At 40.3% G+C, this 19,649-nt stretch overlaps 1 protein-coding gene across 4 annotated transcripts; it reads right to left on the bottom strand.

The window, feature by feature from the left end:
- Positions 1 to 223: 223 nt before the first annotated feature.
- On the bottom strand, positions 224 to 18,075 carry xpot (exportin, tRNA (nuclear export receptor for tRNAs)). 4 transcript variants are annotated; one of them, XM_066724603.1, is made up of 25 exons: positions 17,974 to 18,075; positions 16,264 to 16,400; positions 15,215 to 15,297; positions 14,526 to 14,582; positions 13,972 to 14,041; positions 13,130 to 13,360; positions 12,515 to 12,699; positions 11,475 to 11,643; positions 10,989 to 11,225; positions 10,512 to 10,550; positions 10,083 to 10,145; positions 9,568 to 9,692; positions 9,251 to 9,395; positions 8,597 to 8,716; positions 8,049 to 8,143; positions 7,715 to 7,784; positions 7,322 to 7,560; positions 6,925 to 7,210; positions 5,827 to 6,016; positions 5,355 to 5,471; positions 4,981 to 5,096; positions 4,575 to 4,622; positions 4,420 to 4,491; positions 4,253 to 4,309; positions 224 to 2,754 (listed from the first exon to the last, which is right to left on the bottom strand). In XM_066724603.1, the coding sequence occupies exons 2-25, from the start codon at positions 16,321 to 16,323 to the stop codon at positions 2,728 to 2,730; spliced, it is 2,901 nt and encodes a 966-aa protein (XP_066580700.1). In that variant the 5' UTR covers positions 16,324 to 16,400; positions 17,974 to 18,075; the 3' UTR covers positions 224 to 2,727. The 4 variants fall into 4 exon arrangements, with proteins under 4 accessions (XP_066580700.1, XP_066580703.1, XP_066580701.1 ...); XM_066724606.1 differs by having other exon boundaries at positions 13,142 to 13,360; XM_066724604.1 differs by lacking the exon at positions 17,974 to 18,075 and adding an exon at positions 17,711 to 17,808.
- Positions 18,076 to 19,649: the final 1,574 nt, after the last annotated feature.

Genomic DNA, 19,649 nt, shown 5'->3' with positions numbered 1-19,649 from the left:
CCTGATACCAGAACAGGGGGAACGCATTCCTTCCCTCAAGTGTCTAACCTCCAATAACCCAAAGCACTTTTTTTTTTTTAACCAACCATGGGATCCACTAGATCAGTGAATCATGTTTTCAGGTGAGGGTCTCAAACTCAGTGATGCCCCCTGACACATGTCAGTCCTGATTAAGTCCCATTTTGTGTTGCCTATTAGTTTTAGAATCTCAAGAAAGAAAAAAGCAGTTTTTGTTTGTTTTATTGGTAATTTAAACAGCTTTAAATGACCTCATTGTAAACAACATTATTGACAGACCATCAAATATAATTGATGAAATATGTGAATAGGTGTTTTACTTCATAGTTAAGACATGTTAACATTTAATTTGGCAGAGATGTGTGAATATATTATAAATGATTACATCACCCATAATAACCAAATATGTAGTTGCATACCCTGTTACTGATGCTTCTCGAAACCTTCACCATTAACTGATCTTGACAATGTATCCATGCCTCCCTTCGCAATAAGTCGTATCCAACACATTCAGGACATTTCAGACACTTTATTTGACTACAGAACAAATATAATTTCAGTTAAGCCCCATGTCTTCACACAACTGTGCCAGAGACTGCACTGTTTGGATGGGTGCAAATTGCATCCCCCATTATCACTGCAGGTAAAGAGAAAATGAAAGATCCCTTTATAATCACTGCATTTTTCATTGGTCACAATGAATGTAACTCAAGGGCCATGAAGACACTACACAAAACTTGTGTATATCCTAGAAATGGATACCATGAATATCGTAACCCTGAAAACAGGTGCTTCCTTGATAATACCATATTTTATGGATTTATGCACCAGTGCAACATAATTCTAAACATAGTTTGCAAATCATCAAATTACAGATCTGTATTGATTGTTTTAAGGCAGCAGTTGGAAATACTTTCCAAGCCAGCAGCCGCAAGCATATAACAGGCCACCAAATTAGATAAGCCTGCATTTGAATTATTGGTATTGTTACATTTCACTAACTGCATTTAGTCTATGGCCATTGAAACTAACCACAAATGTTACAGATTTTTGATAGTTCATTTTGTTTTTGTTTTTTTAAATAAAATGGTACATTTTTCTTCATCACTGTTCTATTGCCACCAATACCTGAACACAACTGAAGCCTAACTGCACCCACAGCCTCTGGTGCCACTTTCATACACCTTTGCTCAGACTAAATCAAAACTTCAATGCTGACAAATGAATCCCAACAACCCCCTCGGCTGGTGATTTACGACTGGCAGGGTGAAGTTCTGGTTTAAACAGGGCTGTGTGGGCTGCACTAATAAGCCCTCACGTCACCTGTGGTCCCTGTGGTACATTTTGTCTCCTCTTCTCTATACAAAGCTCCTGATGCTGATAACTGAGAAATTCAAGTCCCAGAATTATTTTCAGCAATAACTGAAGGGATCAGAATCCTCCACAAGAGTTTAAACTAGAATTTGGGGCTGTACTTCCTTTTACCATATTTTTTTTAAATTGATATTGGACAGGACTTCCTGCAGCCGAAGACATAAGATCTCCTTGTGTCCAGAAAATACAGTAAGTTGCTGAGAATTTGAAAATCGGTTGCACGAAACACTGATATGCTAGTTAGTATGCAGCTGCTATGAAAAGAGATGACATCCAGGTATGATATCACCTCCCCACTAACAGACTAATAATAGTACTAAGGAATTCAGACTTTGAACCGAGACAATTATACAAAGTATTACACAATGAATTTTGAAAGGATTTGACTGTGAAGAAAAGCATTTTTAAAAGGAAGCAGATATATTACAATTCCAAGGGTCATACTTTTTCCAAAAAGTGCCAAGATGGTATTCTATACATGCTGTACTAGAAAATCAGTGAATGACATTTAATTATTCATACAGACAGTATTGAGAGATATGATACAGTAAATATCATGCCAAAAACAAATCTACCCCGGTTTATTCAGCAGATTTAGAACAAACTCAGTTCTCATGTCATGGTGTCGGTCATTCACTTGTTATCAGGGCATGCATGTTACCTCGAGGACAAAAGAGCAGTTACACATGTAAGGCAACTCACAATAAGCCACAGCTGTAAGCAGTTAAAGCTTCATTTGTTGTTCATACTTAACTGTTAACAACAGTTTGTCTCACTACATGAAATAAAATAAAATAAAATTTACCTTTAAAAGAAAAATCAGACCTTTCTTCCCTTACAATACACATCTGCAAGACTACAGCAGTGTTCAATTCTAACGAGCTCATCCGCTTACTTCAAATAATATCCATCAAGCCTAAGAAAAATAAAATTCAGTTTTAAAGTTCAGAAGTCCGTTTTTACATACAAAGCATGTTTGCAAGTTGTCTGATTTGGTAACAGTTCCTGGCTTAACCCTGTTTCTTCTTTCCTTTTCTTTGCTCGTGTTAAGTTCCACTCCATCGCAAGCCTTGCCCACTCCGGGTTGTGGCGACATCGGAACCGCAGCGTTTTAGACGTGAACGAAGAATCGGTCGGGTCGTGCGAGTCGGGCAGGCCTCGGCCTCCGGGGGAACGGTGACCAGCCCAGTGCAGTCGGTCCTCTCTTGCACCGTTTCCACAGTTAAACAGATAGGATGGGCTTAATTATGCAAATTTATAAGTGCAAAAGCGGCTCCTATGCTAAGCCTCTGTTGTGAAAATGGCACTCATGTCCTCCTCCCATGGGATTCCCCTTTACAGTTTGGCTCGTTGAAAGAAAGCCTGTGAACACAGAGACAAATTGGCAAATTACCCTTCCAGGCTCTAGGAGCAGATCTGCTGAAATAGACCAAAATATTTACAATCCCAATTCCAAAAAGTATGGAAAATGCAAAAAAAACAAACGAGTAATTTGAAAATTCAATTCACCCTGTACTATATTGAAAACACATTAACACATTATTTGATGTTTTACTTCATGAATTTATTTTTGAAGATATACATTCATTTCAAATCTGATGACTGCAACACACTCCAAAAAACATGGGACAGTCAACTGTTTACCACTGTGTAACATCACCTTTTCTTGTAATAACACTTATTAAGCGTTTGGGCACTGAAGACACCAGTTGGTTAAGTTTAGCAAACGGTATTTTCCCCCATTCATCCATCATGCATTTCTTCAGCTGCGCAACTGTACAGGGCCATCGTTGCCTTTTTTTGCGCCACACATTCTCAATCAGAGACAGGTCAGGACTGCAGGCAGGCCATTCCAGCACCTGCACTCTCTGCTTACGTAACCATGCACTTGTAATCCGGGCAGGATGTGGTTTGACGTTGTCCTGCTGGAAAATGCAGGGACGTCTCTGGAAAAGATGACGTCTGGATGGCAGCATATGTTGCTCCAAAATGTGTACATATCTTTCTGCATTAATGGTGCCCTCACAGATGTGCAAGTTACCCATGCCATGGGCACTGACACACCCCCATACCATGACAGACGCTGGCTTTTGGAACTGACGCCAATAACAGCTTGGATGGTCCTTTTCCTCTTTGGCCCGCAGAACACAACAGCTGTTTTGTCCAAAAACTATTTGAAATGTTGACTCGTCGGACCACAAAACATGATTCCACTGTGCTACTGTCCATCTCAGATGAGGCCAAGCCCAGAGAAGTCGGCGGCGCTTCTGGACAGTGTTGATGTATGGCTTCTGCTTTGCGTATTAAAGCCTTAACTTGCATCTGTGGATGCAGCGGCGAACGGTGTTGACTGACAAAGTTTTACCAAAGAATTCCTGAGTCCATGTCAGGATATCCATTACAGACTCCAATCCATTACAGATGGTTAGGGATCGGAGGCTCCTTATATACTACGATTACACGATTGCCTCACCTGTGTCACATCACCTTCTTATTTCAACTTGTCACATCACTGTTAGTCCTAAATTGCCCACCCCAACTTTTTTGGAACGTGTTGCATGCATCATTTCAAAATAAACGTTTACCTTCAAAAAACTATGCAGTTGATTAGGTAAAATATCAATGACCTAGTCTTTATACATTTTTTGTTTAAATACAAGTCAAAGTACATTTACAAATCACTTTTTTTTATTAGCATTTTCCATACTGTCCCAACTTTTTCAGAATTGGGGTTGTAGTATATAATGTGGTTATGTTATAAAGCAGAAAAAAATTCAATAACTTTTTTTATGAGGCATGAGGTAACGTTTGTGTATCTTATATCTTACAAACAAAAAACAGTTCAGTAAAACTCCCCTACCTTCATGTAATTCTTGAACACTTTTGAATCTGGTTGTTGAACCACTTGACAAAATTCCTAAAAGTACAAGAAGACCACAATTATTTCAGCTGCATACAACTAAGAGGAAACTCAAACCAGTTCGATAGTTAAAGAGCTTGTGAGGAATCTTTTTTTCCCCCAGTTACCTGGATAATTTCAGGTGCAACTTGTAGGGAAGGAAGATATTCTTGTTGCAGGTACTGGATAAATTCTGGTCCCTGCAAATTAAACACAGATTACAGGCTATGAAGGACTCTTCAATCTACAGAACTGTCTTTATCTGATTGAAAGTCTATCTTACCCTTTTGAGATGAATCATTTTTAGCGTCAGAGCACATTCAGACAAAGCCTGTAAAACAAATGCATCACAGACAAATTACTGGGGCGGAGTGAAATTTGGGGAATATGCAGCTAACATCCTGTGGTTTATGTTACATTGGCTTGTTTTTGTTTGCCAATAAAAAACAAGAACAATTGATAACAAAACCATAGTTTTTGTGCCTGGTGTATTTTGAATGTGTTAAACTGCAGTAAATAGGTCAGGATAAAGGTACTAGTTTCCTAAACATATTATATAGATTATTTGGCAGGCAAATGAACATGATGCACTTCAAATGTAGTTCTCGTACCATGAACTTTATTCTAACTAGCACAATATCACACTGGCCACCAGACTCGAGATTTATGCCGATTGGAATAAAACTTACCAGGATAGTCTGAGCGTCTGACAAATCGAAGGTCGGCTTCATCGGTGCCAGGAAACACGCCGGCACAATGTGCTTGTAGATGAAATCAGCGAATCCTACCAACCCATCCTTCCCCCCTGCCAAGAGACAACAACATGTCATGCAACGGAGTGATTTCTCCATTTTTGGCAGTGCTTCTCCGTTCTATTTATGCTGCCTACCAAACCTCTGGCTTCACTAAGTGCAATCTAAGAATATCTAAGATTCATTCCATTGAATTGTGCCTTATGTTCCCAACATATTTTTGATCCCTCATATCTGAGTGAAACTTTTCCATCAAATTCCAGCAAGTTTCAACTGATCATATTATATTTTCATTCAAAATCTTAACTCACCCCAAATCTCAACTAGTTTAGACAAGATGATGAAACAGGTTTTCTGTGCTATAGGGTCTGGAAAGTCCACCGCTCCTTGGATGATGGTGAATAAAATACGTTCAACATTTTCTACCCCTGTGGAAAAAAGCCATGATATTACTTTCTATTACTTCAAGAAAGACAACCATTGTGGAAAAACCTAGAAAATAGCTCTCCTCAGTTTGCATATTGTATAAGTAATAACATGAATCAATAACTTTGCCATACACAAATATACAAAAATACATTGCAAAGGTGACATTCAAACAGAGAGCATTTTAATACAACTGCAATTAAATACGTAAATTTGATTAATTCATTCATCTTTTACTTTCCTATATTTTAGCTTATTAAAGATTCTATTTGTTGAGAAACCTACTCAAATGGTCAACATTTAAGATGTACCTATGCATTCAGATCACAATGCAATGGTATCAGAGATGCTCCTTACCCTGGTTCCCCATGATCTCGTTCATCCCACTGCTGGCGATTGTCTGGATGAAGGCGAAGTAGCTCCTCCTCAGCATCTGCTTCTCCAGGGCAGCAGTCTGGTCGTTCTCCTCCGCGGGCCGAGCCAGCACTTCGAATATCGCCAGCACCAGGGGCATGAAAACCTGCTGCAGGAACGGGGAGACGTGGCCCTTGAAAAACAAAGGGAAAACTGGAGCGTTAAAAAGGCACAGCCAATAAAAACAGCAGGACTGTATATAGCATGGCTGGGGCATTCAGTGAAATACTCCCGTTATGATCCTGAAAGACGACGTCATGTTACGGTGGTTGAAAGGACAATCAAGAGGTTTTGGACAATATAGACCTGTACACCACCTTGTGGGAATTCAACTTTCTCAATAATATCTGTGCCATCTGTCCTTTCATTGTTCACTCCTGAATTTGAGCAGTGAGTGCATCTTGAGGCTGCTGTCCATCTGAAGTCTTCTGTAGCTGCAGAGGAACTGCCAACTGCAGACATTTCCACCATATTAGTTTGGAAGAAGGTGCGTCTCACTTCAGATGGACAGCTGTCTTGAGCACGTGTGTTCGAACATGTTGCAAAGCTCTGCAGACAGACATCTTGAAAGATTGAAAGTGTCTAATGCAATCACTTATGCATTTCAAAACCTGGCAGGACAATAACAACGGGGCAAAAAAATAAAGGCGACAGCCACTTTACTGAAACAACCAAGTTTCTCAACTCAAGATTTGTTTTGACTTCCTGATTGAATTTTAATTGACTTCTGTAATTCACAAGATACCCCTTCGATCTCCCTACTTTGGCCTTTGAGCTGGAAGCTCGACACCAAAACCCTGCTCGTCATCTTTAAATAATCAAGTTACCATGTCCAATGAAGCTGTTCCCCATGTCTATCTCCAATTGGGAATGCTCCTTTTGCTTTTCATCTCACTGTTGACAACAGAGAAAGAAACTGTAGTACCTACATCCTATACTTCCTAATACTCATTCCAGGACAGACTGCGGTAAAAGGGGACAAGTCAAGTCATGGCACGACACACGGTTTAGTCCCTCATGAACGAAGGACCCGAACCTCACCTTGAACTTGGCTGTGATCTGGTTGATGAGGGGGATGAACTCCTGCAGGTCCTTGGCTTCACAGTCCTTGAGCATGTGTTCCGAGGCAGTGGGGATGAAGGGCAGCACCTCCTCCTCCAGGCAGATGATCATGCGGTGCAGGAAGGTGCGCACGCCGCTGCGCAGAGCCTCCTTCTGCACTGGACAGCTGAGCGCCGGCACGAAGCTCTGCAGGCAGTCCCGGTACACCTCAGAGCACCCGCACTGCTTCACCGTCTGCTTGTTGCTGAAGGCCTTACTGGTGCGGCTGCTCTCACAAACACACAGAGGGTTGGGATGCTTAACCTATACATTCCTATTCTTGGGTGTTGTGTATTTTATCAACAGTGCGAGCGCACGCGTGCATGCAAGTCCATACCTGGCGAAGCCCACCGCGTGACTCAGACAGTCGGCCAGAGCCACCTGCCTCTCCTCGTCCTGCTCCATCAGCAGCTTGTCCAGCAGGACTTTGAACTTCTCGATCAGCGGCGTCAGCAGGTTCTTCATCAGCACCTGCTTCCTGTCGGCCGGGTACTCGCTGTTCACGATCAGCACCCCCGCCGTCTCGAAGATGAACAGCTGGTCGTCGCTGGTCAGCAGGGCCTGGAAGCCATTCTCCTGCAAGAAGTTGACAACGCTGAAATTAGTCTTACATGATCGGTTAACGAAAGGCATGCATTCTGTCCGGACACGAGTCGTTCAGGAACATCTACAGGCTTTGAAATGAGATGTATATAAGGAACGCAACAGCTGAAGACAGGCCTGTACTTACAGGGGGGGAGAGCTCAAGGAGGTCTTGTATTCGGTTCAGGATGTCCTCAATGAAGGCGTTCATGTGCTTGCTAAAGACAAGAGATTCCCATCAATTACAAAACCAGGAAGCAGGTACAAAAAGGTGACCCATTTCCATATTCCAGAGCACATACAGTGAAGCAGCACAGAGAAGAAAAAAGCTAAAACATTTGGCATCATAAAGCTTTTCTTTACAACCTAAAGAGAGCTTGCATTCAAAGTCTCTGATGTGGAAGAGCTACATGCAGAGGCCTACAAGTAGATTTGACCAGCAGTTATTAATATGTGTTAGTGGAGTTGTGGACTTCACTTACTGCAATGACTTGACATATCTGGAGAAGAGATAGGCAACCCTGCTTCTGACTTTGGGGCTGCTGTGTCTCAAGCCTCTGTGATCTAAAAATGCCATCTGAGTGGAGACAGGAAGACAGAAAGCAATTCACTGATAACCTTCTGTCACTGGTTAAAAACGAAATTCCTGTAAATGGTATAAAAATAGATATTTAACCCACTCAACAGCATCCAGTAATTATATCAGAATGCGAGAGCCTAAATGCAAATTATTAATTAAACCCTTACAGAAGCGAGAGCTGTACTTCAGAGGATGCATTTGGCGCTCTCTGTATGACTGTGTGACGGGGAGGTTGACAACATTGCTGTTGCAGCTGGGAGCGGTTGAATGGGCATTATTAAAACCAACCGAATCATTTTGGCAGTTATGCAAACCATCATGAAAGCCTGTTTGTGCCACATGTCAGTCGCTAAGCTCTTATTATTAGCTGAACTAACGATTGTTCTTCCAATGGTATAAGGTGAGTAAAATGCACAACTTGGTCTTGGTGTTAATAATAAAGATACTCACCAATACATTAGGAATGTGCTGCGGTTCCACGGTGAAAAACTTATCATAGCGAACGATCGTTTCAAAGAATTCGAGTGTCACAGAGGTGTGCTGGTATTCACTGACGCCACACGACACCAGCTGCAATGCACAAGAGAGCACAGTCAAGGATGCTGGAGAATCAATCCAAGCATCAAATGTTTAGCTGAAATGTCAGCGGTTTCATTAAAATAACTGCAAGGAAGCACACAGTTATGATAATATTGTTTTAAACTTTTAACAGCTTTATATTGAAACAAACTCATTCATAAGGCAAATGAGGCCATCACTTATTTTTTTCGGTCAATATTTTACCGATTAGTTTAACAGGAATGTTTATGAAAAGATTTTTCAAATGTTGTTATTTTTCCACTTAAAAAAAAAAACTGAAAACTATTCAATAACCTCTCTCAATTCCAACATTATCGAAATCCAGCAAAATCCAAAATATAGTTGAACAGTAATAGCTATACAAGAGAAAATTATTTTGTCCTTATATTCCTTCAGTGATTGTCTCATATGGGCTGTGACTAGAGGCTATGAATAAGTCACGAGTCCTAAAGCTTCTGTACTGGGAAGGGATACTATAAGACTAGAAGACTGTCCAGGCTGCTGCTGCTGCTGCCGTCCACCTACCGTCCTCATCATGTCCTGCAGAGCGCTGGCTTTGGCGACGTCCCCAGAGAAGTGAGCACCATGGGAGGCGGGAAGGGCCTCCCCCAGCATGTACACCAACCGAACGGCCACCTCCACCTCCATGAATGCGGCGCTTTGCCAGCTCCTGCAGGGGAGATGCAGCACAGCGGTCAGACAGTGCAACTCTGACCTCAGACATCAGACTAAGAAAGATGTTGTAAGTGACAGGACAGTGGCAGCAGATTTAATGAGAAGCATTAAATTAGTCAGTTTCAAGTATGACTGACGGAACCAGTGTGTGAGCCTGTAGCACATACTGCATTGTAGTGTTGAAGACCCTTTGCACAGCCTGCAGCAGCAGCTCAGGAGACACCTGGGCCAATCTGTCCAACAACAGTTTCAGCTGCTTTCTGTACTCCACAAACATCGCTTCATCCTCCCCCTGGTGTACAGAGAGAGAGATAATAACACTGAGTAAACAAACTATGTATTGCTGATCGAAACTACATAAAACCTCCCTACACTAGAGTACAGGACATTCAAATTGAAAACCTTTAAAAACACGTTACTAAATAGGCTTAACCTCAGGTCCATATATTATCCATTGCTAGTGCGGATTGGACAGAATATCCTCAGGGTTTAAAAGCTCAAGTCTATAAAGAGGCATTTGTGAACTGCTGGAGCAGGAAAAAGTGCTTTATAGATCAGCGAGGCATCATGTCATGAATTCCATTAAAAAAGCTCCAGGGACACAGTGTAAAACAGAAAAATATGAAAAAGAATGGAAACTTGTATCTAAATGTAATTAATAAAATGCAATTTAGAAGGTTACCTCATTTTCAAAATTGTACTCGTCATCATAGGTCAGTTTTTTCATGACTGCAAGCATGATCGCCTGTGGACAGAATCAGCCTTATTAACCGTTAAAAAAAAACAAAAAAACAAAAAAAAACGTAAGACTAAGTAAGAAGGCACTTACATTTCAATACTGTTACAAACATGCACATAAAATCTTAATATATTTATTTAAACTTTAAAATACGTAATACATTAACATATAGGCAGAAGACATTAACAGTTGCAAAAATCTGTTAAAAAAAAGGTCAGTTCAAGTTGATTTTAAATTAACACTTTCTAATTGTTAACTGTTGGTTTTTATTATTATTTTCAATGTATTATTTATGGTTTGCAAGCAAGACATATCTATGGAATAACAACAGATTTAATTTGCACATCTATAAAATCAAGAATAAGATCTTACCTCAACATTCGCTTTCTGCTGGTCTGTAAGAAGTGGGAGCTGCAAACATAAGATAGGTTCATCCAAAATTAATGACAAAGTTTATACCTCTTGTTTTGGACAGGGATTCATAATTGACTTTAATGTCCATTAAGTTAAGTGACCCAAGATTATATTAAATTTAAAAATGAAGTTAGGTAAACTACCCCGATTAAATAAAAGCAACCATTTCTGTTAAAACGAGTGTCATTAGCAATATTTCATTTATTTCTTGGTTGAGTAAGCCGTTCCCACTCAGCTACTGCAAGAAAAAGTGGTTTATATTCTGGAAACGTTAATCGTTTATTACTGGGATTTAGAGAGAAGCAAAAGTGACTTCTGGGTTGAAAGGAGTAAGAAACATTGAGAATTGTCTACAACCACGAACGCTAAAGTAACCATCTCACTTGATCAACACTGGAAGACACCGGCTGACTGGAGGTCACAACAACCTTATACCTGTTTCAAAATGTGCAGGTAGTCGTAGCAGAAGCCCACGATGTTGGTGGAGATGTCGTCGTCCTCGTGGATGAGCAGCTGCAACATCAGCGGCACCTTGGACTCCAGGGCCTGCAGGGTGTCCTGGGCGTTCTTCATATCCCCGACCTTCACCAGCTTCGTCCAGCTGATGATCAGCGACTGCCCCATTCCGTTCATCAGCTTGGAGAACTTGGCCAGGAAGTCCACGTCCTCCTCCTGCGTTGCCAAGGAAGACCAAGGAACACATGAATGCACATCACAGCTGACACGGAGCAGCACAAAAACCAGTACTGCCCCTCGAGTTCTTCTTCAGCTTCTATGGATAATCTATCTATTATATGTTCAAGCACAGATGTTTTTTTCAATGGGTATATTATGTTGCTAGAAAATAATGGTATCATTTTAGCAATACAACAATGTTTTTCAGAACTGAACACAAAAAGGTAGTGTGAATAACCATCTTACTTGTTCAATATTGAAGAAACCAGCTGACTGGAGCACCTGACAAAGAGATTCTACCAGCTTGGTCTTGTCAATGGGGTCCATGCCCTTATTGATGATCTCAAACAGGCAGTCACAGGCTTCTTCTCGCAGCACTTCCACCGACATGTGTCCCAGCAGCATGTTCACAAACCTGCAATTCACAAGGACAGGGATGAGAGGACGTGGAAGAAGCCATTTCAACGGGACTTTAAACAAAATCAACAGTTATACAAATAACACATTAACAGAAGCACACAGCACAATAATTGTTTCCCTTCTCATACATATGAAGATTAAACAAATACCCAATATGCTTAAAATAAATTGGCACTTAGAACATCATCAAGACACAGTTTGAGCACATCAAGATATAGTCAGGCTCTACACAAGAAACTGTAGGCAACAGCCAATAGTCATTACCCCACTAATCAGGCATCCACCAGCCCATTAGAAATCCAATCAATCCCTGAGCCACCTTTCAGGGTTGACTGAATACCATTGTGACGATCAGTAGAGCATCCAACATTGTCACTAGCTATGATTAATCAGCAGATAATGCCCATGTTTAAAAGGTATAGAAATGAAAGTCTACAACACAATTGGACATAGAGAACTTCCTGGATATACATTTTTGGATAATCACTGCTCTTTGTACTAAGAACATAAGAAAGTTTACAAACGAGAGGAGGCCATTTGACCCATGGTGCTCGTTTGGTGTCCATTAATAACTAAGTGGTCCAAGGATCCTATCCAGTCTATTTTTAAATGTTCCCAACTTTTCAGCTTCAACCACTTGCTGGGGAGTTTGTTCAGGTTGTGACACCTCTCTGTGTAAAGAAGTGTGCTGTTTTCCATTTTGAATTACTTGAAGCCCAATTTCCATTTGTGTCCCCAGGTGTGTGTGTCCCTGCTGATCTGAAAAAGCTCCTCTGGTTTGATGTGGTCCCACAGACAGCATTAAAGCATTATTATACATGTTACAAGCAGAGACCAAACAATGCTGGGAGACGCTGTGCGCGCACCTGTCATTGGCGATGAGGTTGAGGTCGATCCAGGAGACGAAGGCGCCCACCACCTCCAGACACTGGCAGGTCAGCTCCGAGTTCGAGTGCTGGTACGTCTGCAGGATCTGGTACCAGGACTCCACCAGGCTGGGAATGCACTGCTCCCTCATACTGTCCTTAATCAGAGTGTTTCTACGCGTCTCCTGTGGAGAAACAGGAAGGAATCAATCTAAAATTCCACTTTCTCAGACATTTACAGTCATCTGTTACCCACGATGTGACTTTTACCATCATGTCCGTTGAGTTAAGCGAACCTAAATCACATACTGACCTCTCATGTCAGGGTCTGATCCAAGGTCAATATACCTGGACAGATTTTATAACCAACCAGTCAAGGCCAATGCACTAAGAATATGCTGCAATCTGCATTGGTTTTCATTGCCGTGGAGGTCACAATTAATGAAGGTATCAATTCAAAAGGGACCTTTGGAGTAATTTCTTCTCCACTAATAAATGTACAGGTCATTTCCACAATTGACGACTGGGGCTTAGATACCCACCATCTCAACACAAAGAACCCCAGGCATACAACCTCGAATGAAATCAACTTCCAAAAAAAGTAAATCTGCTCACAAAAAGCCTTGCCTCAGAAGAATGGACTATATCTCTGTCCACTACTTCAGCATCGATGGCCATTAGGGTCCTGAGGTAGATGTCCACTCCGCGAGGGTTCAGGCCGATGACCGTCAGGATGTCAAAGAAGAACTTGGGCCACTTGCTCAGATACTCTGTGACGAACATCAGTGCAAACACCTGGGCTGCCTTGTTGCGGATGAAGGCCTTTTCGGGCTGGGCGTTCATTAACTGCAGAGCATATATTATACATTAAAAAAATAATTTCTGAAAAACTACCATCGGCCGCTGCTGCCACGGCCCGGGGAATCAGATGCTGCACTGCCAGGGAACACAGGGCTTATTTATTTAAAGTTTTTTTCCCCTTAACTAGCTCTGTAATTTTGTTTTCAAATCCACCACTTCCATTGTATTGTTTCTTGAATAAACAATACAAAAATATGTTTTAAAGTATGTTAACACACAGCACTGCTGCCATGTCCTCCCATTGTCCTCGATGTAAAGTGACAATAAAGCAGTTGGATTTTCGTCACAAAATGTTTGAAAAAAATCGACTTGGTTTTGCGCTTTCTTGTGTGTGCATATAAGCCAGAGTCATAGGATCTTGCCTAGAGATCATTTTTAATGTGTTGTTGTACAGGAGTTACCGCATTAAGTTGATCAATGGGTTTAACTGCTGGTTGTAGCTAGACTGACATTTTTATTCACTTATCTTGATATTCCCATCTGTATGTTGGACTATGTAAAAAGAGAAAAATTACTATACAATTTTTATAAAAAATGTCCACCATTACAGCCAAGAATTTGACATCCACTGCTCATCAGTTTGAGATTTAACCCACCTGTGACTGAAGCCATTTCATCAGGGTTTCTCTGATGAGCTGCTGTTGTACTGGACTAAGGACAGGATATCTGGAAAACAAGAATATCACCATTTCATGATCATAAAAGCAGCCCCTGAATCCTACACTGTAAACACAGATATCAAACAGGTGGTTGGCCTAAGAGATCTGTCATTTAAGGGTAAGGTTTAAAACCAATGTTATATGGTGGTGGTGTTTTGTATAAAAGCACCACCTACATTAATTAAGAGACATAAGTTACAGTGGCTTCAAGGAACTAGATCATGGAAAATAAATGGGAATAAAACAGTAATAAAAAATAATGTGGTAGGAAATACAAACAGTTTAAGACTTTATTTTGTGATGTTAAATAACTATAAATAAGATTAAGGCATCACACGCCCACAGCAATGGGATACTACAAGAAAAAAGGCATGTTTTCTTGTTACCACAGAAAGGTTATTTACAGGAATAGGGTATAAACCTCTAATGTAAATTATTAATAATAATAATCACCACAGAAAGGTGCCCAAAGGAATATCTGCAGCCCTTACCTGAATTTTATTTGATGTTCTAGGACTTGGAAACAGAAGAACTTCACATGGTCATCACTGAGAAACAAAATAACACATTGCTGTTGTATTAGTTGTAATTTACAGCAATCAATTTGAATGTATGTTATGTCATAATGGTGTTTTATTTGTGCATTGGAGCTCTGGCGAGTATGCGGGTATTCAACCTTTTTTTTTAATCTTACATGTTTTTTCTACCCTGCACCTACTTAGCAAGTTGGATGTGCGTGTGAATAACTTTTATTAATATGTCATAAAGGTTTAGCTGAACTTTTTGTTTGGTTTTACAACACCTCTGAAACATTACACATAACTACTTTATATGCTTACACTCAAATACCAAAACAAATAGAATTCTATGCTACACAGGAGGCCAAAAGAGACCCATCATGGTTGGGGGCAATGCCAGTGGGTCCCAAGCATTAAAGAAACCAATATCCCCTCATTCAGCATCCAAAACCCCATTACTTTTCACTGGACTCTGGTCCTGCATCTGTATGACCATAATTAGACTGCAGGACAATGTTCCTATAGTGATGTGTTTTTGAAAATAATGTGTAATCGATGCATTAGATTAACTTTTTAAACTAGTAAGTTTAGTAAATAAAGAAAGTGGATTGGCATCTAACTACATGTTAGTAAATAATTTGTAGTAAATGCCCATCACCTACCTGTAAATGCCATTAGCTAAGGCCTCAGCGCACACCTGCCAAGCATCTTGAGATTCTTTCAGCTGCTCAAAATAAGCCAGTGCCTGCAAATTAGAGCAAGATGTTTTCTATTGATTGGCTGACCAGCTGTCTGAAGCCCTGTACTGTATACATTGACAATGACAGAGTCTTACTTTCACAAATGTTTTTTTTTATAGCTATTCACTACCAAAATATTCTGGATCACTAAACCCCTGAAAAAGTATGTTTCATTTGAACATGTCAGTGTTCTCCATGGTACACAAATGAGTTGCTCACTATGAAAGCTGATTAACAGGCACTCAATCATTAGTGCACATGACCAGAGCAATCATGAGCTCCTTTATTCAAAAATAAATCCAGTTTGTAATTCTCCATTGCCTGCAACCATTAACCTGTATAATATATACTTAAAACTGAAACTATTAAACCTCATCTTCCAAGTTCCCCTGCTATGGCTACTGTATTAAATGCTACTCCAAGGTACATTTTACATCTTAACTGTTTATATTCTAAATAGTTTCATTGAAGAAATCTATGTTCATATTTGCTTGCTCTTTGCTCCTGCCAGCTTGTGACAAACATAATTTCAGCATCAGTTGTGCCATTATCTCTTTAAATTACTGTATTACCACTTTCTTAAGGGAAAAAAGTTGGATCCCAGTATGGTTTACAATAACGAATTCATTTCAAATCTGATGTAGAAAAAACTAGAACATTGAACCTGTTGCATCTTTAACTGTGGAATTGCTTAGTCTCATCTGTAACGTAATGTGCTTACTACAAATGCTACATATTTAAAATTGTACAGTAAGGTGTAATACTTCTATACTATTAATATTATCTCCCCATCACGTTCAAAAATAGGTTTAGAAAACTCAATGCATTATATGAAGTCTCTAATGTTTCAAGAAAGATGCTTTGCAAACCTATTTGCATGTATTGAACACAAGAAGTTCAGCGATAGGGCAGTCACACAATTTAACCACTCGTATGTAAACAGGCTACCACGCACAGCCCTGGCTACTCACCCTCTGCCGGTAGTTGGCATCTGCATTTGGGTTCAACCCCAAAAGAGCCTGCTCATCCATGTTAGCAGCAGATCTACTGGTTACCTATTTTCCACTGTATGTTTTCTCCCTTCTCCCTTCATGCAGGATACACACATCTGCAAACAAAAGGCAGACAGCGCACACGCATGAAATAAGGTATGTGCAGCAACAATGGTGCAGCTTATCTCAGCAGAAACACACAATGCCAAGAACAGTTGAGGGGACCCCGCTAAAGCCAACAACTTGATATGTATCCGACACTTGCTTTGTAAACCACATTAGAACTGTTGTAGTTGAGCAATGAGCCCGGATAAAACACAGTAAACTTCTCAGGCAGTTAAGGATGTTTTCAATTTCACTCCATCTGTCCCCAGTCCAATTGAGCCTGACATATTTAGCTGAACACAATTGAATCCAAAACAAGAACAATTCAGATTAGGCTACTTCAATTATGACCAATCAATAAACAAACAGTGACTAAGACTTACTAGACCTTGTGGAAAGATCATCAAGTAAAGAACATGAACTGCCTCACAAATAAAATATTTTACTGTGAAAGTGTATATACATTCACTCAGCAGTGGTGAACTTTAGGGATGTTGAGTGAAAACCAGCTATTATCATACCAGAGAAACACCTAAAAATACAATATTGTAATGCAAAGCTGGGCTGGCCTGGCCTATCCTATCCTTGATTGTAGAAACAACAGACTGGCCTTGGCATTCATCTGGTGAGAAGAAAAGGATGAAATTGGAAGAAGCACCTACATTGCACAAACAACTTTGCTCCTGTATGCAACTGACATTTATGCAATGAATACCTAGGGAGGTTTTTGTTTTTCTGCGTAGCTGACACTATTGCTCTAGGAGAGAAAATGCTTTGTTGCTCAGCATTGATTATTTTTGTACAGCAAAATATCAGGACTAGTAGTTATTAATTTTAAACTTGACATGCTCACTTATTCATTAAAGGCACTTGAAATCAACTATGAAAAGTCATATCCTGTTCAGCTGTATTAGTTATATTACGTTATTTTGAAGATTATTTCAAATAAATATGGGAAGTTTAATTCAAATGCAGTATTCCACTCTTCAATAAGATAAACACGCACACACACACACATATATATATATATATATAGAGAGAAAAACATTTTCGGTAATCGAGTTGAACTAAGAAAACTTCACACTGCCCTGATTATGCAAGGAATGCAATAAACATACCGACCCCATGTGCAAGATATATGGTAGTTTAAAATTCAGATCTGATATTTGTTATATTTCCCCCGCTTTCACAGGCATGCCCTATACTGGTCCGATGAGCAATGCGTGTGCCGATTGCACCGCGCCGCGCACATACTGCCACTCCTCACAACTAGGACCGGTATGGTGCCAGTAACCCGTGCCCAACCATATGGAGCAACAACCTCGCCTGCACCGTCACACCGCTAAACACCACGATCAGACCACGATCACACCACGATCACGACACCCGTCCGTCCCTCTATGGGCGCTGCGACCGAGCCCACACGGCGGAGGTTTCCCTGACACGTCTGGGTGTCACACACGGCACGCCTCCCGTCCGTGCCGCTGCGGGGAAGCAGAAAAACACCGCCGCCAACTTCCACAGGCGGCCATGCGTAATAAGTACAGCTCGCCGTATTTAATCAAATCCGCAGGCTTGTATTACCTTTCTGTCGGGTCTATCTCATCGTGCCGTGCGCTGGCGCTGTGAACGGAAACGCACACGAGTCCCGGCTCTGCGTGGAGACCCCCGCGCAGGCGCAAATGAGCGCCGCGAGCCCCGCGCGGGTCACGACCCCGGAAGAGATCTCCGCCCGGGCTGGGGTTGCGGGGCAACGGCGGGGACGGGAGCCAGGACGCTCGAGATGAACTTTTGTAATGTTTTGCACAAAAATAAGAGTGTCATCCTGCTCTCTTCTGTATCTATTAGATAGATTACAGTGTCCAAAAAAGCTCTGCACGAAAATAATGCCCCAATAACTGATCATTTAAAAATAAAGTTATTTCACTTAGGTTCATGGACAATGTGTTGTGGAACTGTTTAGTTACATTAAACATAATCCTGCATCCTATAATTTGATTGATTTGAGAACCAGGGCAACTCACAAGCCAACAATTAGACTTAGTATATTGGCATGAATGTCCATCTTTCCATACAATCACCCAGTTTTAGTTTGTTGGGTATCTAGTTAATACCTGGTAAGATGACATTCTGGTTTTCACAGTTAAAGTAGTAGATTTAACATTCATATTCTTATTTGTATTAGTATTTGTGTTTTGAAAGACATGTGCAATGTGTTTGCTAGTTGTACATCTTTTAGTGCTTTAGTAAAGCCCATTACAGGATTCATGTAATAGTTTGAGGACATCATATTCTGAGGTAAATAATAACATTTAAAGTTATTTTATGTCTAAAAAAGTACACCTTTTTCCATTATGAAGAAAGGCAGTAAACACATTTCAATGTCTTGGGGACATTAAAGTACAATATTATTAAACGAAAATACATGTGAAATCATTATTTTTACAGTGGATGTCCTGTACAAAACATGGATATCGTAAGAGGTTTTTTCCTCTGCTGTATCTACTAAAGCCACACACGTCTGATTTTAGTATTTTCTAACTTTAATAAAGTATAAACAGAAACAACCTGATTTAAAATGCAAATATGCAGTACAAAATCATACGATTGCTGGGACTATTGTACTGTACTGTAACTGCAGCCCCCATTGTAATAGGCCTGTTGTACTGAACTGTACAATTGCTACAGCCCCTATATCAAGACTATTCTATTGCACTGCACTTACTATTGTATTACTCATTGTGATATTACAGTGGGGCCACTGTAGAAGGGGCAGAAGGCCTACTACTATGTACAGTCGCTAGCTCAATCGGCATAGCACCAGACTTTTACAATTTGTTTTGAGTCCTGGACTGGGTGTATTGACATTTCAGTGTTGGCTAGTATTGGTGTTCAAGTTGTTGTTTGGCTTCAAAATGCGAGTTAACATACTAATGTAATACAGTTGTTTATAACACAAAATCCATCCTTTCTGCACTGGAATAATAGATTCTAAATATGATGCATAAAGATTCTCAATATGATAATACAATATGGACTATATTATTAATTCACAATATTTAAGTACAATAAAAAAAAAGGAAATAGTGAATAAAGTCTAGAATATAGTGAATACAAAATATTTTACAGTCAGAAAAGTAAAGATGGCGTTGTTTGAATTTTACTGATTTGCTGTTGATTAATACCCACAAATAGGAGTGTATTTGCTCAGATTGGTCTGCAAACACATCTTATTAAATCAAGTAGCTTGACTGGCAAAC

This window comes from Amia ocellicauda, chromosome 15 (assembly GCF_036373705.1).
Source record: "Amia ocellicauda isolate fAmiCal2 chromosome 15, fAmiCal2.hap1, whole genome shotgun sequence".
In the NCBI taxonomy this organism is placed as follows: Eukaryota; Metazoa; Chordata; class Actinopteri; order Amiiformes; family Amiidae; genus Amia; species Amia ocellicauda.
The sequence above is the reverse complement of the archived record's forward strand: the minus strand, read 5'-3'. Positions and strand labels throughout refer to the sequence as shown.

What these genes read in the sequence shown, in the direction of transcription:
- xpot (XM_066724603.1), bottom strand. Translation starts at nt 16,323, where the DNA reads ATGGATGAGCAGGCTCTTTTGGGGTTGAACCCAAATGCAGATGCCAAC. An exon ending in GTTTCTTCAATATTGAACAA is followed by an intron (nt 11,226 to 11,474) that starts GTAAGATGGTTA and finishes TTGGCAACGCAG; the next exon opens with GAGGAGGACGTGGACTTCCT. An exon ending in AGCAGAAAGCGAATGTTGAG is followed by an intron (nt 10,146 to 10,511) that starts GTAAGATCTTAT and finishes TTCTGTCCACAG; the next exon opens with GCGATCATGCTTGCAGTCAT.